This window comes from Trichomycterus rosablanca, chromosome 1 (genome assembly GCF_030014385.1).
Source record: "Trichomycterus rosablanca isolate fTriRos1 chromosome 1, fTriRos1.hap1, whole genome shotgun sequence".
Lineage (NCBI taxonomy): Eukaryota > Metazoa > Chordata > Actinopteri > Siluriformes > Trichomycteridae > Trichomycterus > Trichomycterus rosablanca.
In genome coordinates this window covers 46,896,048-46,920,481 of record NC_085988.1, presented here as the reverse complement: position 1 = coordinate 46,920,481, position 24,434 = coordinate 46,896,048, and the positions used below count along the sequence as shown (strand labels likewise).

General features: G+C 40.3%; 1 protein-coding gene across 1 annotated transcript in view; it reads right to left on the bottom strand.

Annotated features, from left to right (window-relative positions):
- crabp1a (cellular retinoic acid binding protein 1a) overlaps positions 1 to 24,434 on the bottom strand; it is a 30,434-nt gene extending 6,000 nt beyond the window's left edge. The window contains exons 1-3 of the mRNA XM_063003638.1: positions 24,249 to 24,434; positions 14,570 to 14,748; positions 577 to 690 (exon numbers count right to left, since the gene is read on the bottom strand). Of these exons, the coding sequence (XP_062859708.1) occupies positions 577 to 690; positions 14,570 to 14,748; positions 24,249 to 24,321 (366 nt within the window). The 5' untranslated portion in view covers positions 24,322 to 24,434. The remainder of the gene's footprint in view (positions 1 to 576; positions 691 to 14,569; positions 14,749 to 24,248) is intronic.

Below are 24,434 nucleotides of genomic sequence, written 5' to 3'. Positions count from 1 at the left end.
TGAGGTGATCGTATGGGGCTCCTGAATGTTTTTTGGCACTTTGCCTGCCTCCGGGGGCTCAACGACTGCAAAGGGTTTTCATCTCTCTCTTTGGGAGGCTTAGAGCAAATCCTTCAACGTCACTGTATTTGTACAGTTGTGTGATTTTATTACCATCTGATCTGATAATGCATTAGATTGACTTTATTAGGTTCACTTTAAAGATGATTTATAGCAACTCAATTTCATTCAAAAGTAATTACAGTACATTTTCCCTTTTTCCTAATTTAGTTATTGCCCAGTAGCTAATTAAACACCTCACTTGGATACTTTGCTCAACAACATTGGGTAGCTGAACATGCTTGGAGGAGAGCACGGATCAGTGGCCACAGATCACTTTAAACACTTAAATTCATTGTCTGTTTTACCACCGCTTTATTAAAACCCATGCAGACACAGGGAGAACATGCAAATTCCACACAGAAAGGACCCTGGCCGCCAGTTGAGAAATCGGTGCTGTGAGATGACAGCACTACCTACTGTGCCACCATGCTGCCCTGTTTGCAATCAGAGTTGTGTATATCTGCAAGATCTCACCAGTATAAGTTCATCCCCCTGTAGCTCCCTCGACCAGTATGTTTTGGGGCCGTCACCGTTCAATAGCGTCTGCTCACAGTGGATCTTATTTTCTGTCTCCCATATGGCCAAACTCTGCAAAATAAGACATACAAGAACATACAGGGTGACGTGAGTATTTAGTTATATAATATAAGCAAAACAAAGATGCACACAAATTTATATAATAACTTGGTCATTATAATGAGTTAATTATATTTCCATTTACATCTTCTACTCATTAGGCTCCAGACCAACTTGCTGCTGTGATAGACATTATTATTATTACACAAAGAGAAAGCTGTTCCTCTGAGTTCTCTGGGCTCGAGCTCATCTCAGATGGACTTCAGGACAGTGAAAACGTGCTGTGGTCAGATAAGTCCATGGTTCAGCTTGTTTTTGGGAAAAATGGACGTTCTTTTAGGCAAAGATAAAAAGAACCATCCAGACTGTTATCAGTAAAAGGTGCAATAGCCAACATCCATCATCATATGGGGGTGCATTAGTACCTGTGGCATGGGTAACTTTGATATGTTTGAAGTATAATTGAAGTGAAGGTGAATATTGGAGTTTTAGAGATACATGCTGCCATCAAGGTGACGTCTTTTCCCGGGAAGTTCATAATTATTTCAGCAGGACGATGCCAGGCCTCATGCTGTGTCTGCTAATACAGTAAACACAGAATGCATGTCCTAGACTGGCCTGCCTGCAGTCCAGATACAGTATGTCTCCTATTAAAAATGTATAGTGCGGTATGAAGTAGAGAATCGGATGATGGCATGACTGTTGAGCAACTAAAGTCTCAAGCTAGAATGGTCAAATATTCCACTTGCAAAACTGCAACAGTTCCAAACCATCAGTCCTCACTTTCCAAAGTATTATAAAGTCTGCTGAATGGGAAATGTGATGGAACACAGGGGTTAACATGCCTCTGTCCCAACTTTTTTCTCATGCAGCAGGAAATCCCACTCTTCTTATTGTGTATTAGTACTTGCACCTGCACTTGATCTCTTGGAATAAAGCTTGACTCTCGCTGTAGACTTTTTCTCTGTAGGCATTTGAAGTGGCACCCATGAGACTGTGCTTTTCACAGCCACAGTGTGAGAGTGAAATATAAATCACTATAGGTGGAACAGAGATTAGGGAATTGGCTGGAACTGAGAAAGACAGGAGCGAAGCACAGAACCCTTTTTTTTTTTTTGTCACTGTGTTTGTCTATTTGGTTCTGACATTAATTTCTGACATATTGTCTAGATAAAAGCAGGAATTTCAGTGCGTAAAGGCCAAGGGCGCAAGCTTAAGCTGAACGCCCCTGATCTTCCATCCCTCAGACGGCACTGCATCAAGAACCACCACTCAACAATAGCTGATATAACCACATGGGTGATTTTTGGCACATTTTGGCAAACCTTTGTCAAGCACTACAATACAGAAATACAGTGTATCACAAAAGTGAGTACACCCCTCACATTTCTGCAAATATTTTATTATATCTTTTCATGGGACAACACTATAGAAATAAAACTTGGATATAACTTAGAGTAGTCAGTGTACAACTTGTGTAGCAGTGTAGATTTACTGTCTTCTGAAAATAACTGAACACACAGCCATTAATGTCTAAATAGCTGGCAACATAAGTGAGTACACCCCACAGTGAACATGTCCAAATTGTGCCCAAAGTGTCAATATTTTGTGTGACCACCATTATTATCCAGCACTGCCTTAACCCTCCTGGGCATGGAATTCACCAGAGCTGCACAGGTTGCTACTGGGATCCTCTTCCACTCCTCCATGATGACATCACGGAGCTGGTGGATGTTAGACACCTTGAACTCCTCCACCTTCCACTTGAGGATGCGCCACAGGTGCTCAATTGGGTTTAGTCCATCACCTTTACCTTCAGCTTCCTCAGCAAGGCAGTTGTCATCTTGGAGGTTGTGTTTGGGGTCGTTATCCTGTTGGAAAACTGCCATGAGGCCCAGTTTTCGAAGGGAGGGGATCATGCTCTGTTTCAGAATGTCACAGTACATGTTGGAATTCATGTTTCCCTCAATGAACTGCAGCTCCCCAGTGCCAGCAACACTCATGCAGCCCAAGACCATGATGCTACCACCACCATGCTTGACTGTAGGCAAGATACAGTTGTCTTGGTACTTCTCACCAGGGCGCCGCCACACATGCTGGACACCATCTGAGCCAAACAAGTTTATCTTGGTCTCGTCAGACCACAGGGCATTCCAGTAATCCATGTTCTTGGACTGCTTGTCTTCAGCAAACTGTTTGCGGGCTTTCTTGTGCGTCAGCTTCCTTCTGGGATGACGACCATGCAGACCGAGTTGATGCAGTGTGCGGCGTATGGTCTGAGCACTGACAGGCTGACCTCCCACGTCTTCAACCTCTGCAGCAATGCTGCCAGCACTCATGTGTCTATTTTTTAAAGCCAACATCTGGATATGACGCAGAACACGTGGACTCAACTTCTTTGGTCGACCCTGGCGAAGCCTGTTCCGAGTGGAACCTGTCCTGGAAAACCGCTGTATGACCTTGGCCACCATGCTGTAGCTCAGTTTCAGGGTGTTAGCAATCTTCTTATAGCCCAGGCCATCTTTGTGGAGAGCAACAATTCTATTTCTCACATCCTCAGAGAGTTCTTTGCCATGAGGTGCCATGTTGAATATCCAGTGGCCAGTATGAGAGAATTGTACCCAAAACACCAAATTTAACAGCCCTGCTCCCCATTTACACCTGGGAGGGACAACGACACATTTGGGCACAATTTGGACATGTTCACTGTGGGGTGTACTCACTTATGTTGCCAGCTATTTAGACATTAATGGCTGTGTGTTGAGTTATTTTCAGAAGACAGTAAATCTACACTGCTATACAAGCTGTACACTGACTACTCTAAGTTATATCCAAGTTTCATGTCTATTGTGTTGTCCCATGAAAAGATATAATAAAATATTTGCAGAAATGTGAGGTGTGTACTCACTTTTGTGATACACTGTACATGCATAAATGCCACTTAAAACTTTACTGTGCAAAAAAGAAGCCTTATGTCCAGAAGTGGCATCGACTTCTCTGGGCTCTGAGGCATCTAGGATGGACCATCACACAGTGGAAAGTGTATTGTGGTCAGATGAATCAGAAAAGGACAGTCAATCAGTGGTCAGAAAAGGACCATCCTGACTGTTATCAGCAACAAGTCCAAAAGCCAGGGTCTGTCATGGTATGGGGCTGTGTCAGTGCCCTTGACAAAGATCATTTACACTTCTGTGATGGCAGCAAAGTACATTGAGATCTTAGAGCAACATGTGCTGCCTTTAAGACGTCATCTTTTCCAGGAACGTTCATGCATTTTTTTTTTTTTTATCAAGACAATGCAAAACCACATGCTGCACACATTACAAAGGCATGTATGCGGATAAAGAGGGTACAGGTACTGGATTGGCCTGCCTGCAGTCCTGACCTGTCCCCAATAGAGAAGGTGTGGAGAATTTTGAATTGAAAAATGCGACAACGACGACCCCGTACTGTTGCACATCTTAAGATGTGTTTGCAGGAAGAATGGGACAAAATAAAAGCTGAAACACTAAATCACTTGGTATCCTCGGTGCCAAAACCTCTTTTAAGTGTGGTGAAAAGGAATGGCAACATTACAAAGTGGGAAATGCTTTACCGTCCCAACTTTTTTTGGAATGTGTTGCAGGCCTGAAATGCAGGAATGAATGTTTATTAATAAATGAAATGAAGTTGAGCAGATAAAACATGAAATATCTCAGGTTCATCCTGTCTGCAATCAAATTACAGTCAAAGTAAATGTAAGAAACTCTGTGTTTTTTTATTATTTGCATTTTCCATGCTGTCCCAACTTTTTCTGATTTGGGGTTGTAGTATTAAATTATAACATATGCATGCTGCAAAATCAGGATCAAATGCTGAGTCCAGCACTCATGATGATGCTTAGCTTTGGGTGCTGTAGGCGCTCGATTCTAGCTCACTGACATAAGTGATGAACTGATCTCTTAGAAAGTCATTGTTCTTATTGTGTCTCTCTGCAGGTGATCACTTTTAAAGTCTGTCTCTATAGCAACAAGCCAGCCAAGCAAATTTGTCTTCTGTTCTCAGTAAATGAATTTTCTGTCTGCTAAAAGGAAAGGCAATATAACTGCAGAAATATTGGTAACTGGATTAACTGTGTGTAAGTCAAAACAACTGCTGCCTAAAGTTTATGATCTCTTTTATTTTCTGGGATGATTAAGGGTGTGAAAAACTGGAGTGTGAAAAAATAGTGTTTCAAGCTGTTATAAGACCATCCCTTGGCCTCGTTTAATCCTTTTTTGTTTTATTTGCTGGCAATAATAAAATCTACTATCTATATACAGTTAAGAGTGAAAGGAGGAGGTTATGACATCCAAGCTTTAAAAAGATATTTAATGTCAATTATTACAAAAACATTGTACAGTTGCAATAAAAAATATATACAACTCACAATCTCACCTTAAACATTTTTAGGGTGATATACAGTATATACATTATATTGCCAAAAGTATTCACTCGTCTGCCTTCACACGCATATGATCTTGAGTGACATCCCATTCTTAAATAGGCTTTAATATGATGTCGGCCCACCCTTTGCAGCTATAACAGCTTCAACTCTTCTGGGAAGGCTTTCCACAAGGTTTAGGAGGGTTTATGGGAATTTTTGACCATTCTTCCAGAAGCGCATTTGTGAGGTCAGACACTGATGTTGGACGAGAAGGCCTGGCTCGCAGTCTCCGCTCTAATTCATCCCAAAGGTGTTCTGTCGGGTTGAGGTCAGGACTCAAGGCCAGTCAAGTTCTTCCACAACAAACTCGCTCATCCATGTCTTTATGGACCTTGCTTTGTGCACTGGTGCGCAGTCATGTTGGAACAGGAAGGGGCCATCCCCAAACTGTTCCTACAAAGTTGTGAGCATGAAATTGTCCAAAATCTCTTGGTATGCTGAAGCAGTAAGAGTTCCTTTCACTGGAACTAAGGGGCCGAGCCCAACTCCTGAAAAACAGCCCCACACCATAATCCCCCCTCCACCAAACTTTACACTTGGCACAATGCAGTCAGACAAGTAGCGTTCTCCTGGCAAGCGCCAAATCCAGACTCATCCATCGGATTGCCAGACGGAGAAGCGTGATTCGTCACTCCAGAGAACACGTCTCCACTGCTCTAGAGTCCAGTGGCGGTGTGCTTTACACCACTGCATCTGACGCTTTGCATCGAGCTTGGTGATGTAAAGCTTGGATGCAGCTGCTCGGCCATGAAAACCCATTCCATGAAGCTCTCTACACACTGTTCTTGAGCTAATCTGAAGGCCACATGAAGTTTGGAGGTCTGTAGCGATTGACTCTGCAGAAAGTTGGCGACCTCTGCGCACTATGTGCCTCAGCATCCGCTGACCCCGCTCTGTCACTTCGTGGCTGAGTTGCTGTCGTTTCCAATCACTTCCACTTTGTTATAATGCCATTGACAGTTGACTGTTGAATATTTAGTAGTGAGGAAATTTCACGACTGAACTTGTTGCACAGGTGGCATCCTATCACGGTACCACGCTAGAATTCACTGAGCTCCTGAGAGCGACCCATGAGTCTTTTAGACCCATGAGTCTTTTAGATCATTGAGGTTTAATAGTTTTCATGCTGCAACTGTTCTCTTTAAATCTCACAATGATTTTATATTGGATTTAAATCTGGAGACTGAGAAGGCCACTCCAGGATATTCCAGGACTGATTTCTTAACCAAGCTTTGGTTGACTTGGAGGTGTGCTTGAGATCATTATCTTGTTGCAAAGTCCAATTATTACCAAGGTCAATTATCATCAAAGTTTTCAGACAAATTGCTGGTTCATATGGCCAAACAGTTCTAGTTTTAATTGGTCACTCCATAGAACTGTGTCCCAGAACTTTGCAGACTTATCCAAATTCATTCTGGGGTATTCCAGTAAACCCTTTCTGTGCATCTTGGTAAAAAAATGGCATGTCATGGATCCAAGACATTAAGTCCTTAATTGTTGAGTGATCTTATGGTTGCTACAGCCTTTATCATGTTGTAGTGTAAGTCTTGTACAGTAACACAGGGGGTTTTCTTCGTTGAGCAGACAAGATTATAAATGAGTCTGAATAAACTTTTGGCAGGTTTGCTGCTACGCCATAAGTTCTGGACCTTGCTCTCATTGTTGTCTCCAGAAATGTTCATGGTCTTGGAAATCTTCTTATACCCATTGCTCTTTTTCTTTGTTATTTATGCATTTTCTCCCAATTTAGCAAAGTCAATTTGTCTTGTGCTGCTGGGGGATCCCTCAGATGCCTCTCTATCTGCTAATCAGGGTCCTTACACAGCGTTTGAAGACCCCACCCACATAGTCCGGTCATCCCTCCTTGCAGGCACTGCCAATTATGCCCATTAGATGGCACCCAGCCAACTGGTGGCAACGCCGAGTTTCGAACCGTGGAGTTCAGAATCTCGGCGCTGGTGTGCTAGTGGAATATCCCGCTGCGCCACCTTGGCGCTTACCCATTGCTCTTTTGGTGCAATAAAATGATCTCCTTTCTCAGCTTTCGTAACAGCTACTTAGTTTTCACCATGGTTTCAACACACCCTGAACACTTGAATCTCTGGGTGGTGTTTAAATAACACATCACAGCTGAAGCAAATGAAGGGTTGTTATTGAGTTTTCAATGGTTTAATCATGTTGTAACCCAAATTTAGGTCATACAGACTAGCAGTAGGTTTTAAGATCAGCAATATTATGTAGTGGTTGTGATATAGCAGTATTAACAAAATATCCTGCTACTCTTTATTAAACACGTTAATAAATCACATACCAGGCAGGAAAATATAGGTGAATGTCTGTGATAATGACTTCTTCAAAGTAAATGCTGTAGTTGAAACAAGAATTAGAAATAATATAACATAACATTAGATACGTGTAAGGGGGCCCTCCACCTTTAAAAGTATTGGGGAGTAATATCTGGGTTTGGTTGTCTTAAGAAAATTCTAATTATGTGAATCATGCTTAATTAAAATACATCTGATACTGTGCATAAATTGCAGAACAGATACTGCTCATCAATACCACAACCTCATTCAAAATGTAAAACATGGTGGAGGGAGAATAATGATTTGGAGGTGAGTTGTTGCTTCAGGGCCTGAGCAAGAGTTTGGATGTTGCAACAAGAGAGTGGCATATCAGCATCAGTTTGTTATTGGTTCACCACATGAGCATTGAGGAAATTGTGTCAGAAAATGAATACAGTAGATGTAAAATAGGAAATATCCTAAATGTACCAGAATCTTGAACTGTATCATTACCATTGTGATTATAAGTCACATCTGAAGCAATTTCATGATCTCAAGCTAATTGTAGGATTCTCAAAAATTAGTATGGATGCTCAGTCTGCAGACGTTTAGTGCCTCTAACATTTAAGCTGTGCCATTGTTAGGCATCATTAGCTATAGACGACTGCCAGCCTTTCTGAATCCTGTTGTTTGTGTGCCTGAGCAGCTGAAGCAGATTACTTACAATCTGGCTTTAGGGAGTACAGGATTTTTTTCACCACTCTACATACACTCTGTATCATTTTCATTGCCCTTGGAAAAAAAATACCCCTTATACCCCCAATGGCTAGATTAATTGGGTTTTAATCTCTGTGCTAAATGGCAATGCATTAAACAGTGTGACTGGTCAAAGATTATGGATGGTAAGATGGGATGGTAGGGTTTTTGCCAGACATTGTGCTTGTTGTCCTGAGAGAGAGTTCCATTTTCATCTCGACAGAACAGATGAGTCGTTTACATGCCATTTTGCAAACTCCATGCAGCCATATGGCCACTCTGCCTTAAAGGCTTGATTTTCTGCAAAGGAGTGATGATCTCTGCACAGCTCTTTCTGATCTCTTTTTTTCTTACCTCCCTGGCCAAGAAGAGTCAATAACTTAAATACAGTACAGAAATCTTCCAGAAGTGGCCAGTCTACCAAGATTTCTCTCAATGATCCAGAAGTCTCAATGAACTCATTAACTTGCCATAAAACACTAAATATTAATTTTGCTCTCTTCTAGAAAATCTTGAAGAATGTCTAGTTGTCAATCTGTGATTTATAGCTCAAGTGCAGTTGGGATAGGCAGCAATACAATGATCCCGTGCTCAAGAGCAAAATGAGTGTGTATACTTAAGGACCAAACAATAAGCCTTAAACTAAATACAAACGGTAATGTACATGTAATTTAAGACTTCCTTTAATTCAACACATTATTATACCAAGTCACCAAGGTAAAAGTAAATTGTAGGTATCTGTAAGCTCATAAATACAAAATATCTGGAGGTTTTCCACAGTTTTATGAAGAGTCATATGTTTAATTTTGATTGAATTGCACCTTAAAGGTACACTGGTTAATAAGTGTATCATAAGACAAAGAACAGAGAGAAACTGACTTGTTTAAATTAGACTCCCAAAACCTCTTCACTCCACCATAATATAGACAGCTCACACGTAATGATAAATGATTAGCATCTTGAACTGTTGTTAAGGGGTTGTGGGGTAAAATGCAGTCTGCTGTTCTCTGTTACTTCATCAACAATAAAGTCTACCCAATGCACCCTTTGGTTTCTGTTCCACAAGATTGCACACCATTGCATTTTAGTTCTCTGGAAGCTCTCCCAAGATCAGGGTAGCTCTTTTTGCATTTTAGTTTGGAAAATGTAGACTCTGAAATGTCAAAAAGAATAAATAAATGTCACAGTAATTCTCTGGCAGGAGAATTTTCCCTTAGTGAGCCTTTGGGCTTACGGTTTGTCTGGATTTTTCAATGTCATGCATTTGTCCTGACATGATTTATAAGGTCACTGACATTAAATCTTTGTATCACATAATACATTATACTTTATTAGAACAGCTACAGTGGGGGAAATAAGTATTTGATCCCCTGCTGATTTTGTAAGTTTACCCCCTTACAAAGACTTGAACAGTCTATAATTTTTATGGAAGGTTTATTTTAACAGAGAGAGACAGAATATCAACAAAAAATCCAGAAAAAAAAACATTAAATAAAAGTTACAAATTAATTAGTATTTAATTAAGGGAAATAAGTATTTGATCCCCTACCAACCAGCAAGAATTCTGACCCCCACAGACCGGTTATGTGCCCATGAGGCACACAAATTAGTCCTGTCCCTGTATAAAAGACTCCTGTCACAGAATCAGTTTCTTCCGTTCAAATCTCTCGACCATCATGGGCAAGACCAAAGAGCTATCAAAGGACATCAGGGACAAGATTGTAGACCTGCACAAGGCTGGAATGGGCTACAAGACCATCAGCAAGAAGCTTGGTGAGAAAGAGACCACTGTTGGTACGATAATTCGAAAATGGAAGAAATACAAGATCACAGTCAATCGCCCTCACTCTGGAGCTCCATGCAAGATCTCACCTGGTGGGGTAAGAATGATTCTGAGAAAGGTGAGGTCAGTCCAGAATTACACGGGAGGAGCTTATCAATGATCTCAAGGGAGCTGGGAGCAGAGAAATGCTGGATATGACCCCAAGAACACCATCCCCACTGGGCATTTCTCTGCCTCCAAACACGGCGAGTGGAGTTTATGCCAAAGAGCTCAATTTTGGTCTCATCTGACCATATCACATTCTCCCAAGCTTTCTCTGAATCATTCAGGTGTTCACTGGCAAACTTCAGACGGGCCTGTACATGAGCCTTCTTGAGCAAAGGGACTTTGCGGGCACTGCAGGATCTCAATCCATTACGGCGAAGTGTGTTACTAATGGTTTTCTTGGTGACTGTGCTCCCAGCTCCCTTGAGATCATTGATAAGCTCCTCCCATGTAGTTCTTGACTGACCTCACCTTTCTCAGAATCATTCTTACCCCACCAGGTGAGATCTTGCATGGAGCTCCAGAGCGAGGGTGATTGACTGTGATCTTGTATTTCTTCCATTTTCGAATTATCGCACCAACAGTGGTCTCTTTCTCACCAAGCTTCTTGCTGATGGTCTTGTAGCCCATTCCAGCCTTGTGCAGGTCTACAATCTTGTCCCTGACGTCCTTTGATAGCTCTTTGGTCTTGCCCATGGTGGTCGAGAGATTTGAACGGAAGAAACTGATTCTGTGACAGGAGTCTTTTATACAGGGACAGGACTAATTTGTGTGCCTCATGGGCACATAACCGGTCTGTGGGGGTCAGAATTCTTGCTGGTTGGTAGGGGATCAAATACTTATTTCCCTTAATTAAGTACAAATTAATTTTTAACTTTTATTTAATGTTTTTTTTCTGGATTTTTTGTTGATATTCTGTCTCTCTTTCTTAAAATACACCTTCCATAAAAATTATAGACTGTTCAAGTGTTTGTAAGGGGGTAAACTTACAAAATCAGCAGGGGATCAAATACTTATTTCCCCCACTGTATATTGTAAATATATGAGCTGTCATAAAAAAACCTTTTCTTTATGTCATGCTATAGATTAGGATTTACTGAACTGATACTGATTATTAATATCTAAGCATATACTATACATAAACTATATTGTTAAAGAGATAGAGTAGACCCTTGACTTACGAATTTAATTGGTTCCGAACAGCTGTTCTTAAGTCAAAATGTTTGTTAGTTAAACCTACTTTTCCCATAAGAAATAATGTAAATAGAATTAATCCGTGCCAGACCTCCCAAACCCCACCCCCTTACCTAACGTTTCTAATGTCTTAAATGGTCTTTTTTGTTATAAGTGCAAGTATATTTTCCCTTAATCCTAAATTATAGAATAGACATTAAAGTAATAAACAATAATGAACAACAATACACAGTAGTACTGTACATAAACACACATCACATTTCAGTACAGTACATGTGCTTTACTATACACCACAATAAATTTCCTTTGTTTTTTTTTACAAAATGTATCTACCAGAAACAACAATAACTCTCATATTTCTCTATTATTTCCTACTTAATTTCAATAGTGTTGTATTTTGTAGGTGTAATTGCATGAAAGAATAACTTCCTTCTCTCTCACTAATTGTCCCCTTTGTCTGATACACAGCTACTGGCAGGAGTAATTATACAACAACAAATAGTAATAGATTTGTTTATTTTCTCACCACTGCGCTTTCTCTGCACATTATTTGGGGCCATTTTAATATAGAATTTTACAAAATATAAAGAAATCACCAAAAAAACTCCGTCCACTGTTTGAATGTTCGCTCACTGTATATATATACAGTATACAGTGGGGCCAAAAAGTATTTAGTCAGCCACTGATTGTGCAAGTTCTCCTACTTAGAAAGATGAGAGAGGTCTGTAATTTTCATCATAGGTACACTTCAACTACGAGAGACAAAATGAGAAAAAAAATCCAGGAAATCACATTGTAGGATTTTTAAAGAATTTATTTGTAAATTATGGTGGAAAATAAGTATTTGGTCAATAACAAAAGTTCAACTCAATACTTTGTAACATAACCTTTAATGGCAATGACAGAGGTCAAACGTTTCCTGTAAGTCTTCACCAGGTTTGCACACACTGTAGCTGGTATTTTGGCCCATTCCTCCATGCAGATCTCCTCTAGAGCAGTGACGTTTTGAGGCTGTCACTGGGCAACACGGATTCCACAAATTTTCTATGGGGTTGAGGTCTGGAGACTGGCTAGGCCACTCCAGGACCTTGAAATGCTTTTTACGGAGCCACTCCTTCGTTGCCCGAGCAGTGTGTTTGGGATCATTGTCATGCTGGAAGACCCAGCCACGTTCCATCTTAAATGCTCTCACTGATGGAAGGAGGTTTTGGCTTAAAATCTCACGATACATGGCCCCGTTCATTCTTCCCTTAACACGGATCAGTCGTCCTGTCCCCTTTGCAGAAAAACAGCCCCAAAGCATGATGTTTCCACCCCCATGCTTCACAGTAGGTATGGTGTTCTTGGGATGCAACTCAGCATTCTTCTTCCTCCAAACACGACGAGTTGAGTTTTTACCAAAAAGTTCCATTTTGGTTTCATCTGACCACATGATATTCTCCCAATCCTCTTCTGGATCATCCATATGCTCTCTGGCAAACTTCAGATGGGCCTGGACATGTACTGACTTAAGCAGGGGGACACGCCTGGCACTGCAGGATTTGAGTCCCTCTCGGCGTAGTGTGTTAGTGATGGTAGCCTTTGTTACTTTGGTCCCAGCTCTCTGCAGGTCATTCATCAGGTCCCTCCGTGTAGTTCTGGGATTTTTGCTCACCGTTCTCATGATCATTTTGACCCCACGGGATGAGATCTTGACCCCAAGGGAGATTATCAATGGTCTTGTATGTCTTCCATTTTCTTACAATTGCTCCCACAGTTGATTTATTCACACCAACCTGCTTGCCTATTGTAGATTCACTCTTCCCAGCCTGGTGCAGGTCTACAATTTTCTTCCTGGTGTCCTTCGACAGCTCTTTGGTCTTGGCCATGGTTGAGTTTGGAGTCTGACTGTTTGAGGCTGTGGACAGGTGTCTTTTATACAGATAACGAGGTCAAACAGGTGCCATTAATACAGGTAACGAGTGGAGGACAGAAGAGCTTCTTAAAGAAGAAGTTACAGGTCTGTGAGAGCCAGAAATCTTGCTTGTTTGTTGTTGACCAAATACTTATTTTCCACCATAATTTACAAATAAATTCTTTAAAAATCCTACAATGTGATTTCCTGGATTTTCTTTTCTCATTTTGTCTTTCATAGTTGAAGTGTACCTATGATGACAATTACAGACCTCTCTCATCTTTCTAAGTAGGAGAACTTGCACAATCAGTGGCTGACTAAATACTTTTTGGCCCCACTGTATATATATATATAGAGAGAGTGAGAGACACTCGGAGTGAACTTGTTCGTGACGTCACGTGTTTTGCAAATTTCGGTTCGTAGTCTGAAATTTGTTCATACGTTAAGTTAAAAAAGATCGTTCGTAACCCAAAATGTTTGTATGGTAAACAGTTAGTACCTCAAGGGTCTACTGTACATTGATAGTATAATATAGAATGATGTTGGAATTGTGTTTGATTGAGCTGTTAAGTCGAACATTCTGTATACGGTTTGGGTTTTCAGGCTTCTTAATGGCTTGTTCATAATTTCTCTAATTGTAAATAATTGTATATTGTTGCTGGTCATCCTCTTTGTCTTACAATTCTTTTCCAATGAACTGGTTGTTTTCATAATGTGTCCTTAATAAGAAAGCTTGAGTTTGAAAATGTAAGCTTAAAGTAAGAGGTTTGGTTTAATTTGGTCCTATGCACATGAATACAGAGTACTAAGAGGGTAGATCTTTAATACTGCTCAAATAAAGTGTTGCTTCTTCTTACAACTCTGGTCTTTATATTCTACTTATTCTATGTTAACAGTTGCAGTTAATTGTTTAATTGGTTTTCATTGAACCAATCGGAAGTATGTGTAGAAATAATGAAACAGAATTTCCGGTATTGTAAATCAAAGCAAGAGTATCTTATGAATAAGAAAACTGCCCTTAAAAACCAAGAGCTGGACTGATTTGTTACATTTATTCTGTTAATCACAATGTAGGCATGTTCAAAGAGAACTTTATTTTACTACATTATTTACTGCTCACAAACAAAAACATGTCAGACTCTCTTGTTAAATTGTTTTGTTTTACTATATTTGCAGTGCAAAAACATCTGCTGCCGTAGTTCACCTTGTACCTACAGGAGCCAAAAATATCTAACCCATACAATTTTATATGAGACATTAGGTACACAAGACTTTTCTATTCAAACATGGAACAACCAGTGATAAGCTTGTGTCCAGTCAATTCTACAACTCTGGACAAATGTAAATAAAAGTAAATAATTGAAATGGAAAAAATCACATCCTTGTTATTATGGATATATGACACACATATGCATGATCTCATCTAAGACTGTCAGTCGCTTCTGATCTACACCGTCCTCAACGTGTACCTTACACTTCCTGCCGTCCACAGTCTCCTCATCGAACTCCTGGCCAATGTGGAAGTTGATCTCTGTGGTGCGTACAGAGGTGGAGGTTTTGATGTAAAACTGCTCCCCGTCCTGGCGGATCTCCACATGGGGCTTGGCAGCAGCGGCCCCAGCCACCTTCCGCAGCATGGCGTTCACGCCTGAGAAAGCACAGCACGAAGGTCATAACAACCTCGTTTGCCCAGAAAGCTAACCCAACCCAACCCTTACCTGGGTCCTCAGAGGACTCTGACCTCAACTAAAGAGCTCAATTCTGTTAAAAATCCCACCATCATGCTGTGAGTAGCAGAAAGGTCTCTGCTGAGAGCTTGCTGTATTATAAAGACAGTGTTGCAATTAAATGAGCGTGAGAAAAACTGCTTAGGACTGTGTGAAAGAATAAATATTTTAATGGAACTGCACTTTTGCCTTTTATCTAATCCACAGAACTCTACAGTAAAATATGGTATGAATCCAATTTCAAAACTATCAATTCTCTACCCTATGCACTATTGTCCATTTCCATGAAAGTAGGATGAGTTTGCTGAAGGTAAAGCTAAGTCGCCATTCTCCACCAATCAATTGCCTTTGGCTGTTAAACCTTAGGGCGGCATGGTGGGTAGCACTATCACCTCACAGTAAGAAGGTCCTGGGTTCGATTTCCAGCTGGAATGATCCAGGCCCTTCTGTGTGGAGTTTCCTCCAAAGACATGCAGTCAGGCCAAGTGGAGCTACTAATAATTGCCCTAGGTTTGAATGTGTGTGTGCCCTGTGATGGACTGGTGACCTGTCCAGGGTGTTTCTTATCTTTTGTCCAGTGAATCCAAAATAGGGTAAAGCTGTGTTAAAAGAGACAATGAATGAATGAATGTTAAACCTGGGTGTTGCCAGAAGCGATTCTGCTAACTTTGGTAAAGCTCGTCTAAAAGGGTAACCAAAGTTAGCATGGGTACTTGGCTACAAAACCACTTGTCAATAAAAACAACCTCTAACTGTGAAGTAGGGTAATGTGCAGTGGAATGGAGCAGATATTATGTGAACACCTGACCAAGAGCTTGTTGGAAATGTGATTCCAAAAGGCATTTTTATGTAGTTGAACATTTTTCCATTTAGTCGAAGGAGCATTGTCAGACAATAATATTGGATAAGAAGTACTGGCTTGCAATTTACATTTGATTTCTTTACAGAGGTGTTCAGAGTAATTGAGATCAGTTATGTGCAGGCCACTGTAGTGCCTACACACCAAATTTATTAAACCATATCATTACAGACCTTGCTTTTGTCCACAGACTGTTGCTACAAATTTGGAAGTATATTATTTACAAATCCAAATCAGAAAATTGGGGCAAATAAAATAAAAATGCAGTGTTTCTTACATTTAATTTACATTTCTGTGATTGCAGCATTAATGCAGAAAAGTACATTGAGATCTTGAAGCAACATATGGTGCCTTCAAGACGTCATCTTTCCAGGGACGTCCATGCAACAAGACAATGCAAAACCACATGCTGCACACATTACAAAGGCATGGCTGCGGAAGAAGAGGGTATGGGTACTGGACTGGCCTGTCTGCAGTCCTGACCTGTCCCCAACAGAGAATGTGTGGAGAATATTAAAACAAAAAAATGTGACAACGACGATCCCGTACTGTTGCACATCTTAAGACGTGTTTGCAGGAAGAATGGGACAAAATAAAAGCTGAAACATTAAATCACTTGGTATCCTCAGTGCCAAAATGTCTTTTAAGTGTGGTGAAAAGGAATGGCAACATTACAAAGTGGTAAATACTTTACTGTCCCAACTTTTTTTGGAATGTGTTGCAGGCCTGAAATGCAGGAATGGATGTTTATTAATAAATAAAATGAAATTGAGCAGACAAAACATAAAATATCTCAATCAAATAAAAGTCAAAGCAAATGTAAGAAACTCTGTGTTTTTTATTATTTGAATTTACCATGCTGTCCCAACTGTTTCTGATTTGGGGTTGTACATTTACATTTATGGCATTTAGCAGATGCTCTTATCCAGAGCGACTTACAAAAGTGTTTCCACAGTAAACATTTCTCTTCTTTAGACAACAGTCCAAGGATAGAAATCTGCTTAAACTCTGTTAGAACAAAGTTATTTTAAATTAATAAGATGCTATAGAAGGTCAGTAAGTGCATGTTAGTTTTCAGCTTAATGCTTAGTAAAGAGGTGGGTCTTTATTCGTGCTTTGAGGACAGATAAGGGAAGTTCGTTCCACCACTTGGGTGCAAGTACTGAAAAAAGCCTTGATGTGTGTCTTCCCTGAGTTCTGGGTGGAGGATCAAGACGAGCGAGACCAGTGGCTCCGAGGTTGCGTGGGGTTTTATTAGTCCTCTCAGGTAGTTTGGAGCTGGTCCATTTTAGGCTTTGTGTGCAGGCATGATTGTTTTGAACTGAATGAGTGCAGCTACAGGAAGTCAGTGAAGAGAATGCAGCAGTGGGGTGATGTGGCAGCATTTAGGTAGGTTAAAAACCAGGCAGGCAGCTGCATTTTGAATAAGTTGCATGGATTTAATAGTGGGCAATGGAGCAGCTGTCCGAAAACAATTTATTTTTTACACCTGTTTACTACTACAATGGGTATGGCTAAAACACTCAAATACCACATACATTTGGCCACAGTATTTATCTGTTAAAAGTGATCTACTGAATTCTGATACATTTTAACATAAATGCAGGTTTGGCTTTATAATGAATTATCTACATGCACAGAAAATGCATGTTTGTTTTGTCCTGTGGAAGAAGATAACATTTATCTGTTGTCTTTATTTTAAAAGTTTTCAGTGTGAGGAGCAAGTGATTGGCTAATACCTGACTGAGCTCTGTAAACTCAGACAATAGTGTCACTGACAAATTCTACTGAATTCACATCTGTTTAGCTGGATTGGATCACTGGTCGTTGCTGGTGATCACAAAAAAGCTACATCACCTAGGAGTGTTCAGCCAGGGGTACACATTTCCTTAAAAGCGTTCTCATTACAGAATATATTTCACAAGGATCATTTGTCAAAACTGATTTTATGCTTATTCTGTATTACAAATTATTATATCTGTATGCAAATAGAATGGGTGCAATCCACACTTTGTATCACTAGCCACAGTACACACTTTAGTCTTTTTCTTCCCCTTGACAGGTGCTAATATTACAAGAATTATTTTGTTTATTCATATATTTTCTGCAACCACTAGTAAATCGAAAGCCTGTCATGTTAATGTTATTCTAATTATTTATACAATTATTCATTAGTATAACCCTCAATCACATTTTTTCTTTAATAGACAGGCAGTAAACAAGTACACTGCCTGGCCAAAAAAAAGGTCACCACCTGGATTTAACTAAGCAAATAGGCAAGAGCCTCCCATTGGATAATTACTGCATGGGTGATTGTTTCAGCTGACAACAAGTTATTTAACCCTAACTGATGCAGTGAGTAGCTTCTCATTTGTTAAACAACCATGTCGAAAGACGCATCCTGTGGTCGTGGAAAAGATGTTAATCTGTTTCAGAAGGGTCAAATTACTGGCATGCATCAAGCAGAGAAAACATCTAAGGAGATTGCTGAAACTACTAAAATCGGGTTAAGAACTGTTCAATGCATTATTAAAAAGTGGAAGGACAGTGGGGAAACATCTTCGAGGAAAGAATGTGGTCAGAAAAAAATCTTGAATGATCGTGATCGGCGATCACTTAAACGTTTGGGGAAATCAAATGGTAGAAAAACTACAGTAGAACTCAGGGATGTTTAATAGTGAAAGTAAGAGCATTTCCACACACAATGCAAAGGGAACTCAAGGGATTGGGACTAAACAGCTGTGTAGCCTTAAAACCACTTGTCAGTAAGGCTAACCAGGAGCATAAAGATTGGACTCTGGAGCAATGGAAGAAGGTCATGTGGTCTGATGAGTCCAGATTTACCCTGTTCCAGAGTGATGGGCGCATCAGGGTAAGAAGAGAGGCAGCTGAAGTGATGCACCCATCATGCCTAGTGCCTGCCGTACAAGCCTGTGGGGGCAGTGCTATGATCTGGGGTTGCTGCAGTTGGTCAGGTCTAGGTTCAGCAACGTTATGTGCCCAAAGAATGAGGTCAGCTGACTACCTGAATATACTGAACCACCAGGTTATTCCATCAATGGATTTTTTCTTCCCTGATGGCACGGGCATATTCCAAGATGACAATGCCAGGATTCATCGGGCTCAAATTGTGAAAGAGTGGTTCAGGGAGCATGAGACATCATTTTCACACATGGATTGGCCACCACAGAGTCCAGACCTGAACCCCATTGAGAATCTTTGGGATGTGCTGGAGAAGACTTTGCACAGTGGTCCAAATCTCCCATCATCAATACAAGATCTTGGGGAAAAATTAATGCAACTCTGGACAGAAATAAATGTTGTGACATTACAGAAGCTTGTGGAAATGATGCCACAGCGAATGTGTGCCATAATCAAAGCTAAAGGCAGTCCAACCAAATATTAGAGTGTGTGACCTTTTTTTGGCCAGGCAGTGTATGTGTTATTGTTTTTCTTAAGTCCTGCGCACACAGGACATGTGACAGCTTTTATAACCATGGTTACGGAAAATGGTTAGCATATACATTTACACTTGCAGCATTCAGCAGATGCTTTCATCCAGAGCTACTTACAATTACAGTTTAAGTAACTGAGGGTTAGGGGCTATGCTCATTTACTAGTCCTGTACCTCAGCCGCTGAGCTACAACTAAACAAATAACACACATTGGTATCATTGATGCAAATTACCCATTAACTGCACATGCACATGCAATTGAATCATCTTTAATTGGCCTGTTTCTGTAGTTATCCACTCCAATAAGCCAGAATATTAGAACCACCTGTCTAATATGCTGTCAAAACAGCTCTGACCTGCCTAGGCATGGGCTTCACAAGACATCTAAAGGAGTTCTGTAGTATGGACATGATTATATGATATAAATGATTCAAAAGGAATTGAATTTGGCTAACTGTAACAGTTGCAGAGGCATGCCCTGCAATGCATCAGTAGTGCAACTGATGTTAGTGGGGTTCTAAACAATTAATATTGTACCACCACTAACCGTAACACCACTGACATTCTAGTTTTAAACTTATGTACTATAAGAAACTAAAATACCACAGTAGTTTTGTTTATTTAAATTATAATTTATATAATATTTAATTATAATTGATATGTAATAATCTACATTTCATGTGTAAAACTTTTGATGGTAACAGCTTTCACAAAATTACTTACATTTGTTTTAGCTGCCCTTTCAGTTTTAAAGTTGTGATGTACTGTAAAATTAAAAAAACTGAATATGTATTTATTTTTATATTTTATATTATATATATATAATCTTAATGTTGTGATTATGAGAAAGAAATTATATATATATATATATATATATATATATATATATATATATATATATATATATATATATATATATATATATATATATATATATTTATATATATAAATAAATAAATAAATATTGTCATATACTCATATGTATATATACTGTATATATTAATGTTGTGATTATGACAACGAAATAACAATGAAATATTACAAAGAAATTAAAATATGGCAAAGAAATAAAAATATATTCATATATATATATATATATATATATATATATATACAGTGTATCACAAAAGTGAGTACACCCCTCAAATTTCTGCAAATATTTTATTATATCTTTTCATGGGACAAGACTATAGAAATAAAACTTGGATAGAGTAGTCTTAGAGTAGTCAGTGTACAACTTGTATAGCAGTGTAGATTTACTGTCTTCTGAAAATAACTCAACACACAGCCATTAATGTCTAAATGGCTGGCAACATAAGTGAGTACACCCCACAGTGAACATGTCCAAATTGTGCCCAAAGTGTCAATATTTTGTGTGACCACCATTATTATCCAGCACTGCCTTAACCCTCCTGGGCATGGAATTCACCAGAGCTGCACAGGTTGCTACTGGAATCCTCTTCCACTCCTCCATGATGACATCACGGAGCTGGTGGATGTTAGACACCTTGAACTCCTCCACCTTCCACTTGAGGATGCGCCACAGGTGCTCAATTGGGTTTAGTCCATCACCTTTACCTTCAGCTTCCTCAGCAAGGCAGTTGTCATCTTGGAGGTTGTGTTTGGGGTCGTTATTCTGTTGGAAAACTGCCATGAGGCCCAGTTTTCGAAGGGAGGGGATCATGCTCTGTTTCAGAATGTCACAGTACATGTTGGAATTCATGTTTCCCTCAATGAACTGCAGCTCCCCAGTGCCAGCAACACTCATGCAGCCCAAGACCATGATGCTACCACCACCATGCTTGACTGTAGGCAAGATACAGTTGTCTTGGTACTTCTCACCAGGGCGCCGCCACACATGCTGGATACCATCTGAGCCAAACAAGTTTATCTTGGTCTCGTCAGACCACAGGGCATTCCAGTAATCCATGTTCTTGGACTGCTTGTCTTCAGAAAACTGTTTGCGGGCTTTCTTGTGCGTCAGCTTCCTTCTGGGATGACGACCATGCAGACCGAGTTGATGCAGTGTGCGGCGTATGGTCTGAGCACTGACAGGCTGACCTCCCACGTCTTCAACCTCTGCAGCAATGCTGGCAGCACTCATGTGTCTATTTTTTAAAGCCAACCTCTGGATATGACGCCGAACACGTGGACTCAACTTCTTTGGTCGACCCTGGCGAAGCCTGTTCCGAGTGGAACCTGTCCTGGAAAACCACTGTATGACCTTGGCCACCATGCTGTAGCTCAGTTTCAGGGTGTTAGCAATCTTCTTATAGCCCAGGCCATCTTTGTGGAGAGCAACAATTCTATTTCTCACATCCTCAGAGAGTTCTTTGCCATGAGGTGCCATGTTGAATATCCAGTGGCCAGTATGAGAGAATTGTACCCAAAACACCAAATTTAACAGCCCTGCTCCCCATTTACACCTGGGACCTTGACACATGACACCAGGGAGGGACAACGACACATTTGGGCACAATTTGGACATGTTCACTGTGGGGTGTACTCACTTATGTTGCCAGCTATTTAGACATTAATGACTGTGTGTTGAGTTATTTTCAGAAGACAGTAAATCTACACTGCTATACAAGCTGTACACTGACTACTCTAAATTATATCCAAGTTTCATGTCTATAGTGTTGTCCCATGAAAAGATATAATCAAATATTTGCAAAAATGTGAGGGGTGTACTCACTTTTGTGATACACTGTATATATACAGTGTATCACAAAAGTGAGTACACCCCTCACATTTCTTCAGATATTTAAGTATATCTTTTCATGGGACAACACTGACAAAATGACACTTTGACACAATGAAAAGTAGTCTGTGTGCAGCTTATATAACAGTGTACATTTATTCTTCCCTCAAAATAACTCAATATACAGCTATTAATGTCTAAACCACCGGCAACAAAAGTGAGTACACCCCTAAGAGACTACACCCCTAAATGTCCAAATTGAGCACTGCTTGTCATTTTCCCTCCAAAATGTCATGTGACTCGTTAGTGTTACTAGGTCTCAGGTGTGCATAGGGAGCAGGTGTGTTCAATTTAGTAGTACAGCTCTCACACTCTCTCATACTGGTCACTGAAAGTTCCAACATGGCACCTCATGGCAAAGAACTCTCTGAGGATCTTAAAAGACGAATTGTTGCGCTACATGAAGATGGCCAAGGCTACAAGAAGATTGCCAACACCCTGAAACTGAGCTGCAGCACAGTGGCCAAGATCATCCAGCGTTTTAAAAGAGCAGGGTCCACTCAGAACAGACCTCGCGTTGGTCGTCCAAAGAAGCTGAGTGCACGTGCTCAGCGTCACATCCAACTGCTGTCTTTGAAAGATAGGCGCAGGAGTGCTGTCAGCATTGCTGCAGAGATTGAAAAGGTGGGGGGTCAGCCTGTCAGTGCTCAGACCATACGCCGCACACTACATCAAATTGGTCTGCATGGCTGTCACCCCAGAAGGAAGCCTCTTCTGAAGTCTCTACACAAGAAAGCCCGCAAACAGTTTGCTGAAGACATGTCAACAAAGGACATGGATTACTGGAACCATGTCCTATGGTCTGATGAGACCAAGATTAATTTGTTTGGTTCAGATGGTCTCAAGCATGTGTGGCGGCAATCAGGGGAGGAGTACAAAGATAAGTGTGTCATGCCTACAGTCAAGCATGGTGGTGGGAATACCATGGTCTGGGGCTGCATGAGTGCAGCAGGTGTTGGGGAGTTACATTTCATTGAGGGACACATGAACTCCAATATGTACTGTGAAATACTGAAGCAGAGCATGATCCCCTCCCTCCGGAAACTGGGTCGCAGGGCAGTGTTCCAGCATGATAATGACCCCAAACTCACCTCTAAGACGACCACTGCTTTATTGAAGAGGCTGAGGGTAAAGGTGATGGACTGGCCAAGCATGTCTCCAGACCTAAACCCAATAGAACATCTTTGGGGCATCCTCAAGCGGAAGGTGGAGGAGCGCAAAGTCTCGAATATCCGCCAGCTCCGTGATGTCGTCATGGAGGAGTGGAAAAGCATTCCAGTGGCAACCTGTGAAGCTCTGGTAAACTCCATGCCCAGGAGAGTTAAGGCAGTTCTGGGAAATAATGGTGGCCACACAAAATATTGACACTTCAGGAACTTTCACTGAGGGGTGTACTCACTTTTGTTGCCGGTGGTTTAGACATTAATGGCTGTATATTGAGTTATTTTGAGGGAAGAATAAATGTACACTGTTATATAAGCTGCACACAGACTACTTTTCATTGTGTCAAAGTGTCATTTTGTCAGTGTTGTCCCATGAAAAGATATACTTAAATATCTGCAGAAATGTGAGGGGTGTACTCACTTTTGTGATACACTGTATATATATTGTGTGTAGCTATGCCACCATGCCACTATTGCAGTAATTTGTGAAAATATAAAGAAAGATCTTATCACTGTAAGTTGTGTAATTATTGATGTATTGTTCAATTAACATTACCAACATTTTAAACGAAAATGCAATAGCTTTAAAAAATCTATTTCACGTAAACTGAGAGCAGCTAAACAATTACAGTTATATATAAACATTGAATAGTTTTACAGTGACAAGGCTTTTTTGTGATTTTTTTTGGTTAATGTGGGAATCTAGAAAAAAAATTTGTTGCACTTGTTGCACTTTATTTTATCCTTATACATATACTTATTTTAAACTGATTATTGTGGCTTTAAAATTAGACAGTTCTTGGCACTTCTGTGATGGTTCTGCTAGTCACTGTTTAAACCTGCTCTGCTAAATCAACACATCGTCTCAAAATCAGGGCAATGACTTATTAAATTGTGCAAAATCTCAAACCAAGTCTAACATCTTGTGGTCTGTTTGACTAAGCCTCAATATCTGTTCTGCTAAAGTATAGGTTTATGGACCAAATACACTAAAATCTCAAACACAGAGGGATCTTCAAGCCAGGGGACCTCTGTGTGCTCCACTGCTCTACTTTTAATGCAAACCATGGATAATTAGTATAAGATAATGGATGGATAATATAAGCCATAAGACATAAACATTCATTATTCTGTGTGCCATGCTAATGTCATGCAAATGTGAGATATGGAAGAGAGGTCTTACCCAGGGCTTTGAGAAGTTCATCAAAATTCTCACTGCTCTTCATTTTCCAGGTGCCGGCAAAGTTGGGATGCATTTTCTTTATCAGATTTGGTCAGATAGAAGATCCTCTACCCTACTGCTCCACTCGCCTTCTTTCCCCTGCTTTTCCCCAACCCCTCCTATTTTATTCCTCTCTTTTCTGCTTGA